We start from the raw sequence: 19,506 nt of genomic DNA, 5'->3' as shown, positions 1-19,506 counted from the left end.
AAAAAAAAGAGGCCTGGCACAGTGGCTCATGCCTGTAATCCCAGCACTTTAGGAGGCCGAGGCGGGCAGATCACGAAGTCAGGAGATCAAGACCATCCTGGCTAACACGGTGAAACCATGTCTTTACTAAAAAATACAAAAAATTAGCCAGCGTGGTGGGGAGCACCTGTAGTCCCAGCTACTTGGGAAGCTGAGGCAGGAGAATGGCGTGAACCCGGGAGGCGGAGATTGCAGTGAGCCAAGATCGCGCCCCTGCACTCCAGCCTGGGCGACAGAACAAGACTCCATCTCAAAAAAAAAAAAAAAAAATGTCCACAGTGGCATGCAACTGTAGTCCTAGCGACTTAGGTGGCTGAGGTAGAGGATCGCTGGAGCCCAGGAGTTCAAGGTTATAGTAAGCTATGATCACACCACTGCACTCCAGCCTGGGTGCCAGAGCAAGACCCTGTCTCAAATAATAAAAACTATCAGGATGACAACGGCATTAATAAAAACACAAGAAGAACCAAGACCACACATATAAAATAAGACATTTATTAAGCTAAAGAACAAATTTTATTTTTCATTTTCCCCAAACACTAAAATAGCACATGGCATAGTAATTCAGCACACAACATAAACTGGTATATGCAATCAATAATCCTGAAAATGGTTAAGTCTCACTTTGGGAGTCTTTAAAAACTTACGCCCTTAAATGACCTTTATTAAAGTCATCAACAGACAACAAAAGGAGTCAACTGGAAAATTTTTAGGTTACAAGATACTGCAATTCCTAGAGTCTGGGAAACTTTTTATGAGGGAAATAACTCGATTTGCTTCTCTGTAACTGAGTTACTTTTTTCCCGAGCTCATTCTTGTTTAAGGTAACACTGCCAGGGTTCCGAGAAGGGATCTTCTAAAGGTAAACTTAATATTGCAACTTTCACCACAGGGCCTCTGTCTACATTGCATTTCAAGTGGAAGGAAAGGGGTGTGAGAAGTGAGATCAAATTTTGCTGTAGACCAAAATCATTCTACAAAATGTAGAAATGATAACAGCTTACCATGAGTTCCACAAGATTTAACACCAAGTACAGTGGTGTAGACTTTACGAGTATCCATTTCCATTTGATTGACAAGCCGAAGGGACACACAGGATTTGGGACAGTAGCCCTTTAGAATGGGTGTTGAAGACAGAACTTCATGGTAAATCCGTATGTTCTACCCTGATACTTATAAAGGCTATGATCATCTCCTGAAATGTTTCCCAACTCTTTATATGTCTTTTAAAGCACAATTTAACACATGCTAAAAAATTTCCTTCCGCATCAACCGGCTTTGAATTTAAACTCAATTTACTTTAAGTCTGCCGGGTCGTACAAACTACAGCAGGAACCTAAGGGCTGCACAGTTTGCATCCGGACTTAATGTGAAAGAAATCATTCTAAGACAACTCTTAAAAGTAATCTATTTGTATTGTTCTGCTTGTACCTTAACTATGGCATAATGCATTTGCTAATTCAAAAGGTTGCAGAGCCAGTAACCCCAGCGTCATCTGCAGACCATCCGAGGTGTTTTTAAGCATTTTCTTGAATTCTATCGTTTGCTTTGAAAACGTGGGCTTTAAATGGTCAAGGAAAACTCGTTTTGTCTCATCATTCAGGAGCACTTCGGGACACGCGTGCAGTGCTGCAGACAGGACGGAGTGCAGGCAAGAGGGTTCCAACTCAGAGCCCAGACCCTTGGGAAGAGCACTTGGTGGGTCATCCTGAAAACTTCCCATTTCTGGCAGTTTTTGATGGCATAGCAGTCGTGACACCCGAGGCTCTCCTTTGGTGCACTGTCCTCTGTGGCCACTGGTGGCCCTGGGCCCTCCTCCGAGCCAGTCCCGCTCCAGAGCTTCAACACCACTGCAGGCCACCTGAGCAAAATACTCTGTTGGAGCAGGGAGCAAACCCACGGCTGTGCTCCGAGTGGCTGCTGAGGCTGGATTTCTTCTTACTGATTCTTTCACATATGGAAGCACTGGGCTGCCACCGTGAAGCCAGAGGCCAGCCCCGCTCGGATCCTTTCTCATTTCCAGTGATAATGCCTCACTCTGTGAATTTCCATCAACCACAGGCTTATACATCCAGGTGAGTGCATCTGCAGGCCAAAGGCCCTCCGTCGGCATTCTTTTCTTAAGGCTATATGACAGTTTGTTCGAGTCACCTCCTCCGGCCTGCTGCACTTGTGTCAGGCAGGTGCCGAGGGGCCCTCTTCTGTCCCTCATGCTTCGTGTTCTTGGATGCGGTGGGCCTGAGGTCACGCCTTCGTCAGTCTAGGAGAGCCTTCAATGGATCTCAATATGAACCTAGGAAAGGGAATCAAATTAAAGTTCTAAAATGAAGACATATGGGTCTTTTTTTTTTTTTTTTTTTTGAGACGGAGTCTCGCTCTGTCACCCAGGCTGGAGTGCAGTGGCACGATCTCGGCTCACTGCAACTACCACCTTCCAGGTTCAAGCGATTCTCTCGCTTCAGCCTCCCAAGTAGCTGGGATTATAGGCGCTTGCCACCACAACCGGCTGATTTTTATATTCTTAGTAGGGACGGGGTTTCACCATGTTGGCCAGGCTGGTCTCAAACTCCTGACCTCAGGTGATCCGCCTGCCTCGGCCTCCCAAAGTGCTTGGATTACAGGCGTGAGTCACCACGCCCGGCCGACATATGGGTCTTAAGAGCATCTACACCCACCAAATATTTCCTAACAAACACTAAGATCTTTAGGACAGTCTCCACACGGTTTTACCATATTGGTAAGGCTGGTTTTGAACTCCTGACCTCAGGTGATCCACCTGCCTCAGCATCCCAAAGTGCTGGGATTACAAGTGTGAGCCACCATGCCCGGCCATATTTATGGTTTTTGTTTTGTTTTTTTTGAGACAGAGTCTTGCTCTGTCGCCCACGCTGGGTGACAGGCGTGTGCCACCACATCCGCTAATTTTTTGTATTTTTAATAGAGATGAGGTTTCACCAAGTTAGTTGGGATGGTCTTGATCTCCTGACCTCATGATCCACCCGCCTCGGCCTCCCAAAGTACTGGGATGACAGGAGTGAGCCACCACGCCCGGCCTGGTAAAAAACATTTTGTGGGCTTAGTTCCCCACCCTCAAATTAGCAAATAATAGAGTTTTTCTTTTTCTTTTTCTTTTTCTTTTTTTTTTTTTCTTTTTTTTTTGAGACGGAGTCTCGCTTTGTTGCCCAGGATGGAGTGCAGTGACCGGATCTCAGCTCACTGCAAGCTCCGCCTCCCAGGTTTACGCCATTCTCCTGCCTCAGCATCCTGGGTAGCTGGGACTACAGGCGCCCACCACCTCGCCTGGCTAGTTTTTTGTATTTTTTAGTAGAGACGGGGTTTCACCGGGTTAGCCAGGATGGTCTCGATCTCCTGACCTCGTGATCCGCCCATCTCGGCCTCCCAAAGTGCTGGGATTACAGGCTTGAGCCACCGCGCCCGGCCTTTCTTTTTTTTTTTTGAGACGGTGTTTCGCTCTTGTTGCCTAGGCTGGAGTGCAACGGCACGATCTCGGCTCACTGCAACCTCCACCTCTCGGGTTTGGGTGATTCTCCTGCCTTAGCCTTTCGAGTAGCTGAGATTACAGGTGCCTGCCACCACACCCAGGTAACGTGGTTTTTGTATTTTTAGTAAAGATGAGGTTTCACCATGTTGGCCAAGTGAAATTAGCCGGGTGTGGTGGCAGGCATCTGTAATCCCAGCTACTCAGGAGGCTGAGGTGGGAAAATCGCTTGAACCCAGGAGGTGGAAGTTGCAGTGAGCTGAGATCATGCCACTCCACTCCAGCCTGGGCAAGAGAGCGAGACTCCATCTCAGTAAAAAAAAAAAAAAATTGCAAAAAGGCTTTGAAATGAACAAAAAAATTCGATGACTGGGCATGCTACCCAGTGCATCCTTCGGGTTATGTAATTTTATCGGGACCAGCACCTTCATTGTCTCTGAGCTACAACTCTGTCATTTGCCAAAAACCTTAAGAGTAAGGCAAACAAGTTCCTGTCCAAAGAAAACAGTCTGATTAGTTTCATTAGACAAATGAGTTTCATGGAATGTACTGATCGCTGCCCTGTGGATACTGGCTAGCTTTGCATCTATCTGTAAATTCACTTTTGAGTGTTCCCTGAATTTTCTTTTAAACTGGTTATAACATCATATTAGTTTCCTTATTAAGTGACAAATTAAATGTAATGTTGACACATGATGTGTTCACTTAAAAACCACCACCACCCTCAGCCAGGCGTGGTGGCTCACGCCTGTAAACGCAGCAGCCATAGTCCCAGATTCTCAGGAGGATGATGTGGGAGGATCGCTTAAGCCTGGGAGGCAGAGGTTGCAGTGAACTGAGATCGAGTCACTGCCCTCTGACCTGGGCGATGGAGTCAGACCCTGTCTCAAAAAAAAAAAAAAAAAAAATTAAAATTAAAAAGTAGCAACACTGAAAGGATCAACTACAGCTGAAAGTGGCTGATGGGGATGGAGAAATGGCAGGTAGGAAACTGCTGTTTCTCTAATCTTATGGAACTAGGAGACTCTTGATGCTACATGGTTGTATAATTGCATTAAGATTTCTTGTAAATTTTGGCCAGGCACAGTGGCTCATGCCTGTAATCCCAGCACTTTGGGAGGCCAAGACGGGCGAATCATGAGGTCAGGAGTTCGAGACGAGCCTGGTCAACATGGTGAAACCCTGTCTCTACTAAAAATACAAAACTTAGCCAGGCGCGGTGGCGGACGCCTGTAATCCCAGCTACTAGGGAGGCTGAAGCGAAAGAATTGCATGAACTCGGGAGGCAGAGGTTGCAGTGAGCCGAGATCCCACCACTGCACTCCAGTCTGGTGACACAGCAAGACTCCATCTCAAATAAAAAATAAATTAAAAAAAAAAACACTGGGGAGAAAATGAAGGATGCAATTTTTATTGGAGGCTGAAGGAGAAAGCAGGGAGTTTAGAGAAAGAGGCCCTGGGCCATGTCACAGGGAGCTGGTGATGGGAGCTAGCCGGGAAGCTTCAGCAAGGACAGGATGGTTGGATTTGCATTTCAGATGAATTATTCTGGCTGCACTGTGATGGACAGACTGGAAATGGTTCAGAATAGACACCTCAGTTAGGAGGCCATTCCATAGAGCAGGAAAAAGAAATAAAGGCTGTGATCATATGGAGGGACACACTGAAGTTTCATATTGTTGTTGTTTTTGAGACAAGGTCTCACTCTGCCACCCAGGCTGGAGGACAATGGCGTGATCACAGCTCACTGCAGCCTTGAACTTCTGGGCTCAAGAAATCCTCCTAACTTAGCCTCCTGTGTCGCTGGGACTACAGGCAGGCACCACCACACCTGGCAAATTTTTTAATCAGAGCAGGAACGCAAGTTTATTACAAAGCTCTAGAGCGAGAAAGGAAAGTGCAATTCGAAGAGATCCAAGTGGGTGACTTGAAGAACAGGTGTTTTTTTGGTTTTTTTTTGGTAGAGACAGGGTCTCCCCATGTTGCCCAGAGTGGTCTCGAACTCCTGGCCTCTTAAGTGATCCTCCTGCGTCAGCCTCCCAAGTAGCTGGGATTACAGGTGTGTATCACCGCGCCTTGCTAAAGTATTTTTTAAAAGTTGTTGACTGGCTGGGTGCAGTGGCTCATGCCTGTAATCCCAGCACTTTCGGAGGCCTAGATGGGTGGATCACCTGAGGTCAGGAGCTCAAGATCAGCCTGAACAACATGGTAAAACCTCATCTCTACTAAAAATACAAAAATTAGCTGGGCGTGGTGGCGCGTGCCTATAGTCCCTGCTACTTGGGAGGGTGAGGCAGGAGAACAGCTTGAGCCCCACAGGCAGAGGTTGCAGTGACCTGAGATCGCGCCATTGCACTCCGGCCTGGGTGACAGAGCGAGACCCTGTCTCAAAAAAATAAATAAATAAAAATGTAAAAATAAGAACAAAGTTGGTGACTGATTCAATGCAGAAGGAGGTGAGAGGACTCACAGGCTTCTGACTTTCAAGTCTGGGTGATGGAAGTGTCATTAACTGGAAATGGGAGCAGCAGCAGGGTCCAGAGGAAAGTTAAGTGCAGATTGGGACATACAGAGTTTGACTGTGCAACTTTGGCAAGCAGTTGGAGTCATAAAAGTCTTAGCTCAAGACGGGTGTCAGAGCTGGGGACCTAGATACAGAAGTCGCCAGCTTCTGAGAGGTAGATAAAATGATGGCCCTGGTAGAACATGTCAAAGGACAAAGACAGAAAGTGCTACAGAAGGCCAGGAGCACCAAGACAGACACAGCAGGTGGGGCGGTCCCACCACAGACACCAAGGAGAAAGACCCCAAGCATATCAGGAAAATTCAGTGTCCCAGAAGAAGCCAGCTGAGTTGAATGTCTCAAACAAAAGAGAGTGGTCAGATCTGCTTCTTGCACAAAATAATTAGCTATAGAAACTCTGAAAAACTTTATATAATCTTCTAGCCCAGAGTTGTTAAAATGGGGTAACTCCACCAGCAACATCTTTTTTTTTTTTTTAAGAGATGGAGTCTTGCTCTGTCACCCAGACTGGAGTGAGGTGGCAGGATCACAGCTTACTGCAACCTTCGCCTCCCAGGTTCAACAATCCTCCTGCCTCAGCCTCCCGAGTAGCTAGGACTACAGGTGCACACTGCCACGCCTGGCTAATTTTTTGTATTTTGGTAGAGATGGGGTTCCACTAGTTGCCCAGGCTGGTCTCAAACTCCTAAGCTCAGGCAATCCACCTGCCTCGGCCTCCCAAAGTGCTAGGATTACAGGAGTGAGCCACCACAACCAGCCTGGTTGGTTGGTTGGTTAGTTAGTTAGTTAGTTAGTTAGTTATTTTGAAATGGAGTTTCACTTTGTTGCCCAGGCTGGAGTGCAATGGCACGATCTCGACTCCCCGCAACCTCCACCTTCTGGGTTCAAATGATTCTCCTGCTTCAGCCTCCTGCATAGCTGGGATTACAGGCATACACCACCACGGCTGGCTAATTTTGTATTTTTAGTAGAAACGGGGTTTCTCCATGTTGATCAGCCTGGTTTCAAACTCCCGACCTCAGGTGATCCACCCACCTTGGCCTCCCAAAGTGGTAGGATTACAGGCATGAGCCACTGCGCCCGGCCAGGGTTTTTATTTTTTGAGACGGAGTCTCACTCTGTCACCCAGGCTGGACCGTAGTAGTGCAATCTCAGCTCACTGCAACCTCTGCCTCCTGGGTTCAAGCGATTCTCCTGCGTCAGCCTCCCAAGTTGTTGGGATTACAGGCACCCACACCACCATGCCCAACTAATTTTTTTTTTTTTTTTTTTTTTTTTTGCGATGGAGTCTCACTCTTGTTGCCCAAGCTGGAGTGCAATGGTGCAATCTAGGTTCACTGCATCCTCCGCCTCCTGGGTTCAAGCGATTCTCCTGCCTCAACCTCCTGAGTAGCTGGGATTACAAGCACCCACCACCATGCCTGGCTAATTTTAATTTTTGTATTTTTAGTAGAGATGGGGTTTCGCCATGTTGGCCAGCCTGGTCTTGACTTCCTGACTTCAGGTGATCTGCCTGCCTCGGCCTCTCAAAGTGTTAGGACTACAGGTATGAGCCACAGTGCCCGGCCTAGCCATTGTTAATATGGGAGAAAATATTAGAACGTCTTGGTCTATTTCATCTTCTTTCTTCTCCCTTTTAACATTTTCTACGTTTTATAATATGTGCCATATTCTGAGCGAGCAAAATATATACTTTATGAATACTTATATATATCTTGTGGGACATGCTCAAAAATTTTTACTGATAGAATTGTGACCATTATTCTATATAATTCATTAAAATATATTTGAACCAGGCTGGGTGCAGTGGCTCACACCTGCAATCCCAAAACTTTGGGAGGCACAGACAGAAGGATGGCTTAAGCCCAGGGGTTTGAGACCAGCCTGGGCAACACAGCAAGACCCTGTCTCTACAAAAAAATTTAAAAGAGTGGCTGGGAGCAGTGGCTCACACCTGTAATCCCAGCATTTTGGGAGGCCAAGACGGGTGGATCACTTGAGGACAGGAGTTTGAGATCAACCTGGCCAACATGGTGAAACCCTGTCTCTACTAAAAATACAAAATTAACGGGCACGGTGGTGCGTGCCTGTGGTCCCAGCTACTCGGGAGGGTGAGGCAGGAGAATCGTTTGAACCCAGAAGGCGGAGGTTACAGTGAGCCAAGATAGTACCACTGCACTCCAGCCTGGGCGACAGAGCAAGATTCTGTCTCAAAAAAGAAAAAAAAAATTAAAGTATTAGCTGGGTGTGTTGGTACACACCTGTAGTCCCCGTCACTTGCGAGGCTGAGGTGGGGGAGGATTGCTTGAGCCTGGGAGCTCAAGGCTGCAGTAAGCTGTGATCATACCACTATACTCCAGCCTACGCAACAGAGCAAGACTGTGACTCGAAAAAGAAAAGAAAAAACTGTATATATATATGAACCATATAAAAGACTACAGGCCAGGCACGGTGGCTCACACCTGTAATCCCAATACTTTGGGAGGCCAAAGCGGGCAGATCTCTTGAGGTCAGGAGTTTGAGACCAGCCTGGCCAACACAGTGAAACTCCATCTCTACTAAAAATACAAAAATTAGCTGGGTATGGTTTCATGTGCCTATAATCCCAGCTATTAGTCAGTCAGGAGGCTGAGACACGAGAATCACTTGAGCCCAGGAAGCAGAGGCTGCCATGAGCCAAGATGGCACCACTGCCTGAGAGAGAGAGCAAGACTTCGTCAGAAAGAAAGGACGGACGGACGGACGGACGGACAGAAGGAAGGAAGGAAAGAAAGGAAGGAGGAAGGAAGGGAAGGAAGGGAAGGAAGGGAAGGAAGGAAGACGTCGCAGTGCAATGGCACAATCATGGCTCACTGCAGCCTCAACTTCCTCAAGCTTGGGACCCATCACCTCACCTTAGCCTCCCAAGTAGCTGGAACCACAGGTGTGTGCCACCACACCCAGCTAATTTTTTGTATTTTTTGTAGAGACAATGTTTTGCCATGTCCCAGGCTGGTCTTGAACTCCTGGGCTCAAGCGATCCACCCACCTCAGCCTCCCAAAGTGCTGGAATTACAGGCGTGAGCCACCATCCCTGGCCATATTCTTTCAAATCTTACATTTATTTTGCTGGTGAAAATGTGCTAAGAATGAACATTATGCTTAAATGGAAGAATTCCTAAATATATTTCAATATATATTGAAATAGGTATTTTAATTCTTTGTTTTTGAGATGGAGTCTCACTCTGTCTCGCCCAGGCTGGAGTGTAGTGGCGCAATCTCGGCTCACTGCAGCCTCTGCTCCCCGCGCTCAAGCGACTCTCCTGTTTCAGCCTCCCAAGTAGCTGAAACTACAGATGTATACTATACTACCATGGCCCTGCTGGTTTTAGCTGTGTCTTCTCCCCTTTGGGACTAGCCTTGCCAGCCCATTAATTTTGTATTTTGAGTAGAGATGGGGTTTCACCATGTTGGCCAAGCTGGTCTCTAACTCTTGACCTCAGATGATCTGCCCACCTCAGCCTCCCAAAGTGCTGGGATTACAGGCGGGAGCCACTGCACCCACCCAGTATTTTAATTCTCAAGAAAAACAGGTCATAGAATATGGGACAGCGCTCAGAAAAATTAGTTTCTAACCATTTTTAGTAAGTCCTTGTACAAGGATTTAGCATTATTCAGAAAGGTGAAACATTTGTAGAATTGTGTTAAAGTACGTTAAATAAGGTATCATTTTCTTTTTTTCATTTTCCTTAGCAAACTAATGCAGTATAAGGTACCATTAATAATCACTTATTTTATAACTCAGAAACATGAAAAAAATCATTCATTTATTAAGGTAATCATGTATTCAATCATGATAGAATAAACTGTCCCCTGAAGTTCTTCTAGTACTTTAGTATTTAGTAATAAACTAATTCTCTTATCAAAAAAATTTCAATGGGTTATTTATCTGTTTATTTATTTATTTTGAGACAGAGTCTTGCCCTGTCACCCAGGCTGGAGTGCAGTGGCGCAATCTTGGCTCACTGCAACCTCCACCTCCTGGATTCAAGCAATTTTCCTGCCTCACCCTCCCAAGTAGCGGGGACTACAGGCACCAGCTGTCACGCCCAGCTAATTTTTGTATTTTTAGTAGAGACAGGGTTTCGTTTGGCCAGGATGCTCTCGAACTCCTGACCTCAGGTGATCCACCTGCCTCGGCCTCCCAAAGCGCTGCGATTACAGGCGTGAACCACCGTGCCCAGTCACAAAAAGACTTCAGTAAGTTATCAAAAACATTTTGGCTCAGAGTCCTCAACTAACCTCTTCTGATATTAGACTGTTACACATATTACCTGTATTCTGAGGGTCACAAATAACTTCTAAATAATTTCTAGGCATATTTAAGTCATTTATGGGTTTTTTCATAGTTTATTCTCAGTATGCTAGAGATATATTGTACCAGATAAAGTATGCCTAAGTGTATACAAAATCAGCTCTTTTTGGCCTCCTCATGCCATGTTAATTCTACAAAATTTAAAAAACAGTGTAAATGATGTTATTACCAACAAAGGTAGCTACCAAAGCAGAGACCACCAGAATGAGCGAAGGAGTCTTACTTTGAACTTCAAGAAAGCACGGTTCAGGAAGAAAAAAGTACAGCCCTGGGTTCCAGAGGATAAATCCTGCAGCCTACACCTCCCTCTGCCTCCCGCCAAAGATGACAAAGGCTAACATGAAGCCCGGGAGGTCACAGGGGCGCCGTGCCCAGGGAAACGAGGCTGTCCAGGTATACCCGATCCTCATCACAACAGGAGCAGTCACCTTCCTCGCAGATCCCTGCCCATCTGGGCAGCTGACCTGCCGGACTACAATGGCCTGACCCACTTAGCTGCTGCCCTCGTGGGTGCCTCTACCCTCACCTTCCCTAACCCGAGCTATTCCCAGCCTCCAGGGCATGACGGTGCTGTTGCTTTGTAAACTAAAAATATCTTAGCCCCAATGTTTCTGAAAGAGGGCTGGCAAGGCTAGTCCCAAAGGGGAGAAGACGCAGCCAAAACCAGCAGGGAAAACGGTGGGCCTTGAGGGGCTCCTGCACGCAAGGAGAGCTCACACATGCTCCCAGATGGGCTGTCTCCACACCCCTCAGGTGTGAACACTAGCATACCTTAACTCACTGTGCTCATGGCCCAAATGATCAGACTGGAGGCAGCAGAAACAAACCCCCAAATTTCCACACAGCCCAGAGGAGGAGAAACAGGAATGACCGCATCGCTTCTAAATTAAGCTGAATCATGATCACAAGGAACACACTAACATCACTGACTTCCCGCTACTCGCCACTTGGCACGTCTGAATCACACCTGATGGCCAGGTGCGGTGGCTCACACCTGTAATCCCAGCACTTTGAGAGGCCAAGGTGGGTGGATCACCAGAGGTCAGGGGTTCAAGACCAGCCTGGCCAACATGGTGAAACCCTGTCTGTACTAAAAATACAAACATTACCCAGGCATGGTGGTAGGCACCTGTAATCCCAGCTGCTCAGGAGGCTAAGGTAGGAGAATCACTTGAACCCAGGAAGTGGAGGCTGCAGTAAGCCGAGATCACACCATTGCACTCCAGCCTGAGCGACAAGAACAAGACTCCATCTCAGAAAAAAAAAAAAAAAAAAAAAATTACAGGTGCTGAAAACCTTTGATTCAAGATTCTAAAGATTTTTGGCTGGGTGTAGTGGCTCACATCTGTAATCCCAGCACTTTGGGAGGCCAAGGCAGGTGGATCACAAGGTCAGCAGATCGAGACCATCCTGGCTAACACAGCAAAACCCCGTCTCTATTAAAAATACAAAAAATTAGCCGGGCGTGGTGGTGGACGTCTGTAGTCCCAGCTACTGGGGAGGCCAAGGCAGGAGAATGGTGGGAACCCAGGAGGCGGAGCTTGCAGTAAGCCGAGATAGTGCCACTGCACTCCAGCCTGGGCGACAGAGCGAGATTCCGTCTCTAAAAAAAAGAAAACATTTTCTGCCACACATTCAATGAGCAATCCTTCATTAAGCCCCGACCCTAAGCCAGGTGCTGTTCTAGGTGCTGGTATTAGATTGGTATACCAAGCAGACGGTGTCTTCTTAAAGCTTTCTTTCCTTTCTTTTTTTCTTTTTATTTGTTTCTTACTTTCGCCTTCTCTCTCTTTCTGTCTTATAGAAACAGTGTCTAGGCTGGGAGCGGTGGCTCACGCCTGTAATCCCAACACTTTGGGAGGCTGAGGCAGGCGAATCACAAGGTCAGGAGTTCAAGACCAGCCTGGCCAATATGGTGAAACCCTGTCACAACTAAAAATACAAAAATTAGGTGGGCGTGGTGGTGGGCACCTGTAGACCCAGCTACTTGGGAGGCTGAGGCAGGAGAATTGCTTGAACCTGGGGGGCAGAGGTTGCAGTGAGCCAAGATCCTGCCACTGCATTCCAGCCTGGGTGACAGAGGCTCCATCTCAAAAAAAAAAAAAAAAAGAAAAAAGAAACAGCGTCTCACAATGTTGTCCAGGCTGGTGTCAAACTCCTGGGCTCAAGTGATCCTCCCACCTTGGCTTCCCAAATTGTTAGGATTACAGGCATGAGCCACTGCACCCAGCCTTAAAGCTTGCTTTCTAGTGAACCAACATAAAAAGACAAAAAATGCCACAGGCACACGGTGTTTCATTGCAGTACTGTTTGCAGAAAGATCAGTCTGCATCCCATCCATCACATACCAGGATAAACTCCAAATTACATCATATTTGAAAGTTAAAAAATGACATAAGAGTATCAGGATAAAATACAGGTGAATTTGTTTTATCATTACAGTTAGGAAGACCTTTCTACTGCTGACAAAAACCAAATGTCAGAAAAGATTGTTAAACTTTGGCTACATAAAAATGAACTTCAGGCTGGGCACGGTGGCTTATGCCTGTAATCCCAGCACTTTTGGAGGCCGAGGCAGGTGGATCACTTGAGCCCAGGAGTTCGAGACCAGCCCGGCTAACATGGCAAAACTCCGTCACTACTAAAAATACAAAATTTAGCTGGGCATGGTGGCGGGCACCTATAATCCCAGCTACTCGGGAGGCTGAGGCAGGAGAATCACTTGAACTCGGAAGGCGGAGATTTCAGCGAGCCAAGATCACGCCATTGCACTCCAGCCTGGGCGAAAGAACGAGACTCTGTCTCAAAAAAAAAAAGAGTGATCTTTTTGAAATGGTTAAAGAGGAGTTACATATGATGCAGCAATACTGCTTTAAGTATACATCCAAGAGAAATAAAAACCGACGTCCACACAAAGCTTACATGCAAATGTTCGTAGTAACATTATTCACATTAGCCAAAAAGTGAAAGCAACCAAAAAGTCCAACATAAAAAGACATAAAAGACAAAAACAAAAGACTAAGGAGGGCCGGGTATGATGGCTCAGACTTGTAATCTCAGCACTTTGGGAGGCTGAGGCAGGAGGATTAGTTGAGACTAGGAGTTCGAGACCAGCCTGGACAACATAGTGAGACCCCGTCTAGACAAAAAATGAAAAAAACCAACCAGGCACGGTGGCGCATGCGTGTAGCCCCAGCTACTCAGAAGGCTGAAGTGGGAGGATTGTTTGAGTCCGGGAGCTGGAGGCTGTAGTGAGCTATGATCGCACCACTGCACTCCAGCCTGGATGACAGAGGAAGACGCTTCCTCAAAAAAAAAAGAAAGAAAGAAAGAAAGAAAAAGAAAAGAAAAAAAATTGGCCAGGTGCAGTGGCTCATGCCTGTAATCCTAGCACTTTGGGAGGCTGAGGTGGGTGGATCACCTGAGGTCAGGAGTTCGAGACCAGCCTGATCAACGTGGTGAAACCCCTTCTCTACTAAAAATACAAAAATTAGCCGGGCATGGTGGCAGGCACCTGTAATCCCAGCTACTCAGGAAGCTGAGGCAGGATTATCACTTGAACCTGGGAGGCGGAGGTTGCAGTGATCTGAAATCATGACATTGCACTCCAGCCTGGGTGACAAGAATGAAACTTCATCTCAAAAAAAAAATAATGATATACACATATATGTGATCTAGGACTAAGAAACACTTGATTCTTCCCACAGGCCATATAACTGAAAAGTTGTTGGCATGACTCGTTAAATTATAGCAGATTCACAGTACCATTTTTCATCTTGCTTTAACTAAATTTAGTATTTGGTATTGATTCTGTTTAACTGCCTTGTATTTCAGATTCTGTATAAATAAGAAGGATGTTAACAACTCCAGGAGACTAAGGCTTGCTTGCAAATAGTATTTTAAAATCATAACCATTCTCAGTATACAACTGCATCATTTTCTCATTTAATCATCTTTCATCCTAAAGAGGTATTAACCTCCTTAAAATGCCTCACTGCCCTACAAACTAGAGATCTGGGGGGGAGAGGGCCCCTGAATACATTTGGAAAATGGAGTTCTTTATGCCTCATTACTCGTGAAACAGATTCTAACATTCCTGCAATGAAGACGATGGGTATGGCTTTTCTTTTTGGTCTCACTCTGTCACCCATGCTGGAGAGCAGTGGTGCCATCAGAGCTCCCTGCAGCCTTGAACTCCCAGGAACAGGCAATCCTCCCACCTCAGGCTCCCAAATAGCTGGGACTACAGGTGTGCACCACTACATCCAGCTAATTTTTAATGTTTTGTAGTGATGGCGTCTCACGATATTGCCCAGGCTTCTCAAGCTCCTGGCCTCAAGTGAGAGTAAAGCATGTTCCGAAGGAAAAAAAAAAAAAAAAGAAGGCGGCGTGGGGCTATCCCCTTTATTACTTCAGAGTCTATTTCCTGTTGCACTTCCTTTTACCAGAAAGCCACAAAAATTAAACCTTCAAATCACGTAAGTTAGTGGTTTTTCACAAATGACCAAAAACTCTAAAACTCGCAGGGGAGCCGGGCGCGGTGGCTCGAGCCTGTAATCCCAGCACTTTGGGAGGCCGAGACGGGCGGATCACAAGGTCAGGAGATCGAGACCATCCTGGCTAATACGGTGAAACTCCATCTCTACTAAAGAATACAAAAAACTAGCCGGGCGACCAGGCGGGCGCCTGTAGTCCCAGCTACTTGGGAGGTGGAGGCAGGAGAATGGCGTAAACCTGGGAGGCGTAGCTTGCAGTGAGCTGAGATCCAGCCACCGCACTCCAGCCTGGGCGACAGAGCCAGACTCCATCTCAAAAAAAGAAAAAAAATTCGCAGGGGAGTTTAAAGTAGCAGAGGTAAATATCATGGTCACGAAGAAAGACACCCCGCTCCCCCCCCCCAGGATGTGAAACGGCTGCTCGCTGCACTTGGTCTAGCCCAAGCCTACAATCTTGACACTTTTTTCTTTTTTTAGAGACAAGGTCTTGCTCTGTTGCCCAGCCTAGAGGGCAGTGGCACAATTACAGCTCACTGCCTCCTCGACCTTCTGGCCTCAAGTGATCCACCTCAGCCTCCCGAGCAGCTGGGACTATAGGCTTGCACCACCACACCGACCTAATTTTTGTATTTTTTTTTTGTAGAGACGGAGTTTCGCCATGTTGCCCAGGCTGGTCTCAAACTCCTCAGTTCAAGCGATCCTCCCACCTCAGACTCCCAAAGTGCTGGGATTACAGGGGTGAGTCACTGCACCTGGCCCACAGAATTCTTTTTTTTAATCTTATTACTATTTTTTTTTTTTGGAGATGGAGTCTCGCTGTGTTGCCTTGGCTGGAATGCAGTGGCACAAACTTGGCTCACTGTAACTTCCACCTCCCAGGGTTCAAGTAATTCTCCTGCCTCAGCCTCCCAAGTAGCTGGGATTACAGGCACATGTCACCATGCCCGGCTAATTTTTGTATTTTAGTAGAGATGGGGTTTCACCATGTTGGCCAGGCTGGTCTCAAACTCCTGACCTCAGGTGATCCGCCTCCCTCAGCCTCCCAAAGTGCTGGGACCTACAGGGGTACATCCCACTGCGCCCGGCCAGAGTTCAGCTTTCTTTTAGACATGACATGATCAGATTTATGGGAGGGTGTGTGTTTTTGTTGTCGTTTAATTTTAGAGACAGAGTCTCACTCTGTTGCCCAGGCTGGTGTGCAGTGGCATGATCGAGGCTCACTGCATCTTCGGCCTCCTTATCTCAAGCGATCCTCTCACTTCTGCCTCCCGAGTAGCTGGGATTACAGGCACGCACCATCACACCTGGCTAATTTGTTTTTGTACAGACTGGGGTCTTGCTGTGTTGCCCAGGCTGGTCTGGAACTCCTGGGCTCAAGCGATCCTCCCACCTCAGTCTCCCAAAGTGCTGGGATTATAGGCATGAGCCACCACACCCAGCCCTCAGTCTGATTTACGTTTTTTAGAAGTTGCCTCTGCTTGGTGGAGATGGCAGATACTTCAATAGTCCAGGCGAATGGATACAGTAGGGTAGACTAGAGAGGTAGTTATAAATAGAGAAGTGGATATATGAAAAAGGCAGATTTCTCAATGGTAAAAAGCAATTTTCACCAAAACAGCATCATGTAGAAGGTTTTCTCTTACAGTAGTTATTGCGATTTTTACAAGTGACTGCAAATTATGTTACTCTACACAATAGGTTTCAAAAAGGGGAGTACAGGGGCCAAATAGAGCCTGCAGACACTTTTTGTTTTGCCCTTGAAGTTTCTTTTTTTTAAATCTGTTTTTTGGGCTGGGCGCGGTGCCTCACGCCTGTAATCTCAGTACTTTGGGAGGCCAAGGTGGGCGGATCACAAGGTCAAGAGATCGAGATCATCCTGTCTGACAAAGTAAAACCCCGTCTCTACTAAAAAATACAAAAAAGTAGCCGGGCGTGGTGGTGGGTGCCTGTAGTTTCAGCTACTCAGGAGGCTGAGGCAGGAGAATGGCATGAATCCAGGAGATGGAGCTTGAAGTGAGCTGAGATCGTGCCACTGTACTCCAGCCTAGGCGACAGACCAAGACTCCGTCTCAAAAAAAAAAAATTCTGGTTTTTTGTTTGTTTGTTTTTGAGACAGAGTCTTGCTGTGTTTCCCAGGCTAGAGTGCAGTGCCACGATCTTGGCTCACTAGAATCTCCACCTCCCGGATTCAAGTGATTCTCCTGCCTCAGCCTCCCATGTAGCTGGGAATACAGGTGTGCACCATCACACTAACCTAATTTTTGGATTTTTAGTAGAGATGGGGTTTTGCCATGTTGTCCAGGCTGGTCTTATACTCCTGACCTCAAGTGATCCACCTGCCTCAGCCTCCCAATATACTGGGATTATAGGCATGAGCCACCGTGCCCAGCCAAAGTTTCTTTTTCAAAAATCTGAATTGGCAATCTAAAAATCTTGATTTCTGATTTCTCTTGGTGCTGACTAGATCCAGCAAACACTAGGCCCCTATTTCCGAAGGTGGTAACCAGGGAGGGCACAGGCCTTCTGGTTTACCAGTCCCCTGACCTGATCCAGCAGCACCCTTCACTCAATTCAAGCCACTTGCTGGAGGTTCTGACCCCTCTCCTCAGGTACCATTTCAGGATGCCACAAGCCCTTGCTCACACGAAAGTACCTCAATTTGGACCTCAAAATAAAGAGGCCAGTTCATCTCAACTCATTTATTTATTTATTTGAGACAGCATCTCACTGTCGCCCAGGCTGGAGTGCAGTGGCACAATCTCGGCTCACTGCAACCTCTGCCTCCCAGACTCAAGCGATCCTCCCACCTCAGCGCCCCAAGTAGCTGGGACTACAGGCTCACGCCCCCATTGCCCGGCCACCAGGCCCAGTTAATTTTTTTGTATTTTAGTAGAGACAGGGTTTCACCATGTAGCCCAGGGTGGTCTCAAACTCCTGAGCTCCAGCAACCCACATGCCTTGACCTCCCAAAGTGTTGGGATTACAGGAGTGAGCCACTGCGCCCGGCCACCTTCACTCAATTTTGATCAACAGCCGGGCGCGGTGGCTCAAGCCTGTAATCCCAGCACTTTGGGAGGCTGAGACGGGCGGATCACAAGGTCAGGAGATCGAGACCATCCTGGCGAACACTGTGAAACCCCGTCTCTACTAAAAAATACAAAAAACTAGCCAGGCGAGGTGGCGGGCGCCTGTAGTCCCAGCCACTCGGGAGGCTGAGGCAGGAGAATGGCGTGAACCTGGGAGGCGGAGCTTGCAGTGAGCTGAGATCTGGCCACTGCACTCCAGCCTGGGCAACAGAGCCAGACTCTGTCTCAAAAAAAAAAAAAAAAAAATTTGATCAACAGCCAGTGTTAGGTTTCATGTTAACTACCATCACCTGTCAAGCACCAGACACCTGAAGACCCGCTACCGGGACGATCATACTTGGATATAGCCAAACCAACGTTAGGAAGGGAAGGCATCTGCAGTGTCTCACAACTGGGTGGTACTACCGCTCAGACTGGTTCATTCTGCATGCCAGGGAGCAACCCAAGTACCGTCCAACTGTGACCTCCCCAAAGGAGGGTCCCTCCTTCATCACAGAGGTATGCAAATGGAATGCAAGAGGGGTGCAGTACTTGGCCACCTTTCTTTTTTTTCCGTCTCACTCTGTAGCCCGGGCTGGAGTGCAGTGGCCGGATCTCAGCTCACTGCAAGCTCCGCCTCCCGGGTTCACGCCATTTTCCTGCCTCAGCCTCCCAAGTAGCTGGGACTACAGGCGCCCGCCACCTCGCCCGGCTAGTTTTTGTATTTTTTTTTTTTTATTATTATACTTTAAGTTCTAGGGTACATGTGCATAACGTGCAGGTTTGTTACATATGTATACTTGTGCCATGTTGGTGTGCTGCACCCATCAACTCATCAGCACCCATCAATTCATCATTTATATCAGGTATAACTCCCCAATGCAATCCCTCCCTCCTCCCCCCTCCCCATGATAGGCCCCATTGTGTGATGTTCCCCTTACCGAGTCCAAGTGAGCTCATTGTTCAGTTCCCACCTATGAGTGAGAACATGCGGTGTTTGGTTTTCTCTTCTTGTGATAGTTTGCTAAGAATGATGGTTTCCAGCTGCATCCATGTCCCTACAAAGGACGCAAACTCATCCTTTTTTATGGCTGCATAGTATTCCATGGTGTATATGTGCCACATTTTCTTAATCCAGTCTGTCACTGATGGACATATGGGTTGATTCCAAGTCCTTGCTATTGTGAATAGTGCCGCAATAAACATACGTGTGCGTGTGTCTTTGTAGTAGCATAATTTATAATCCTTTGGGTATATACCCAGTAGTGGGATGGCTGGGTCATATGGTACATCTAGTTCTAGATCTTTGAGGAATTGCCATACTGTTTTCCATAATGGTTGAACTAGTTTACAATCCCACCAACAGTGTAAAAGTGTTCCTATTTCTCCACATCCTCTCCAACACCTGTTGTTTCCTGATTTTTTTAATGATTGCCATTCTAACTGGTGTGAGATGGTATCTCAGGTTTTTTGTATTTTTTTTGTTGTTGTTGAGGTGGAGTCTCGCTCTGTCGCCCGGGCTGAAGTAC

The 19,506-nt window shown here is 47.0% G+C and overlaps 1 protein-coding gene across 1 annotated transcript; it reads right to left on the bottom strand.

The window, feature by feature from the left end:
- Window positions 1-518: 518 nt before the first annotated feature.
- FAM220A (family with sequence similarity 220 member A) lies at window positions 519-18,939 on the bottom strand. Its single transcript, XM_026447601.2, has 2 exons — window positions 18,919-18,939; window positions 519-2,332 (listed from the first exon to the last, which is right to left on the bottom strand). The coding sequence occupies exon 2, from the start codon at window positions 2,249-2,251 to the stop codon at window positions 1,472-1,474; it is 780 nt and encodes a 259-aa protein (XP_026303386.1). The 5' UTR covers window positions 2,252-2,332; window positions 18,919-18,939; the 3' UTR covers window positions 519-1,471.
- Between the last annotated feature and the right edge of the window lie 567 nt (window positions 18,940-19,506).

This window comes from Piliocolobus tephrosceles, chromosome 8 (genome assembly GCF_002776525.5).
Source record: "Piliocolobus tephrosceles isolate RC106 chromosome 8, ASM277652v3, whole genome shotgun sequence".
NCBI classification, from domain to species: Eukaryota; Metazoa; Chordata; class Mammalia; order Primates; family Cercopithecidae; genus Piliocolobus; species Piliocolobus tephrosceles.
This window is presented reverse-complemented; position numbering and strand designations above follow the sequence as displayed.

What these genes read in the sequence shown, in the direction of transcription:
- FAM220A (XM_026447601.2), bottom strand. Translation starts at nt 2,251, where the DNA reads ATGAGGGACAGAAGAGGGCCCCTCGGCACCTGCCTGACACAAGTGCAG.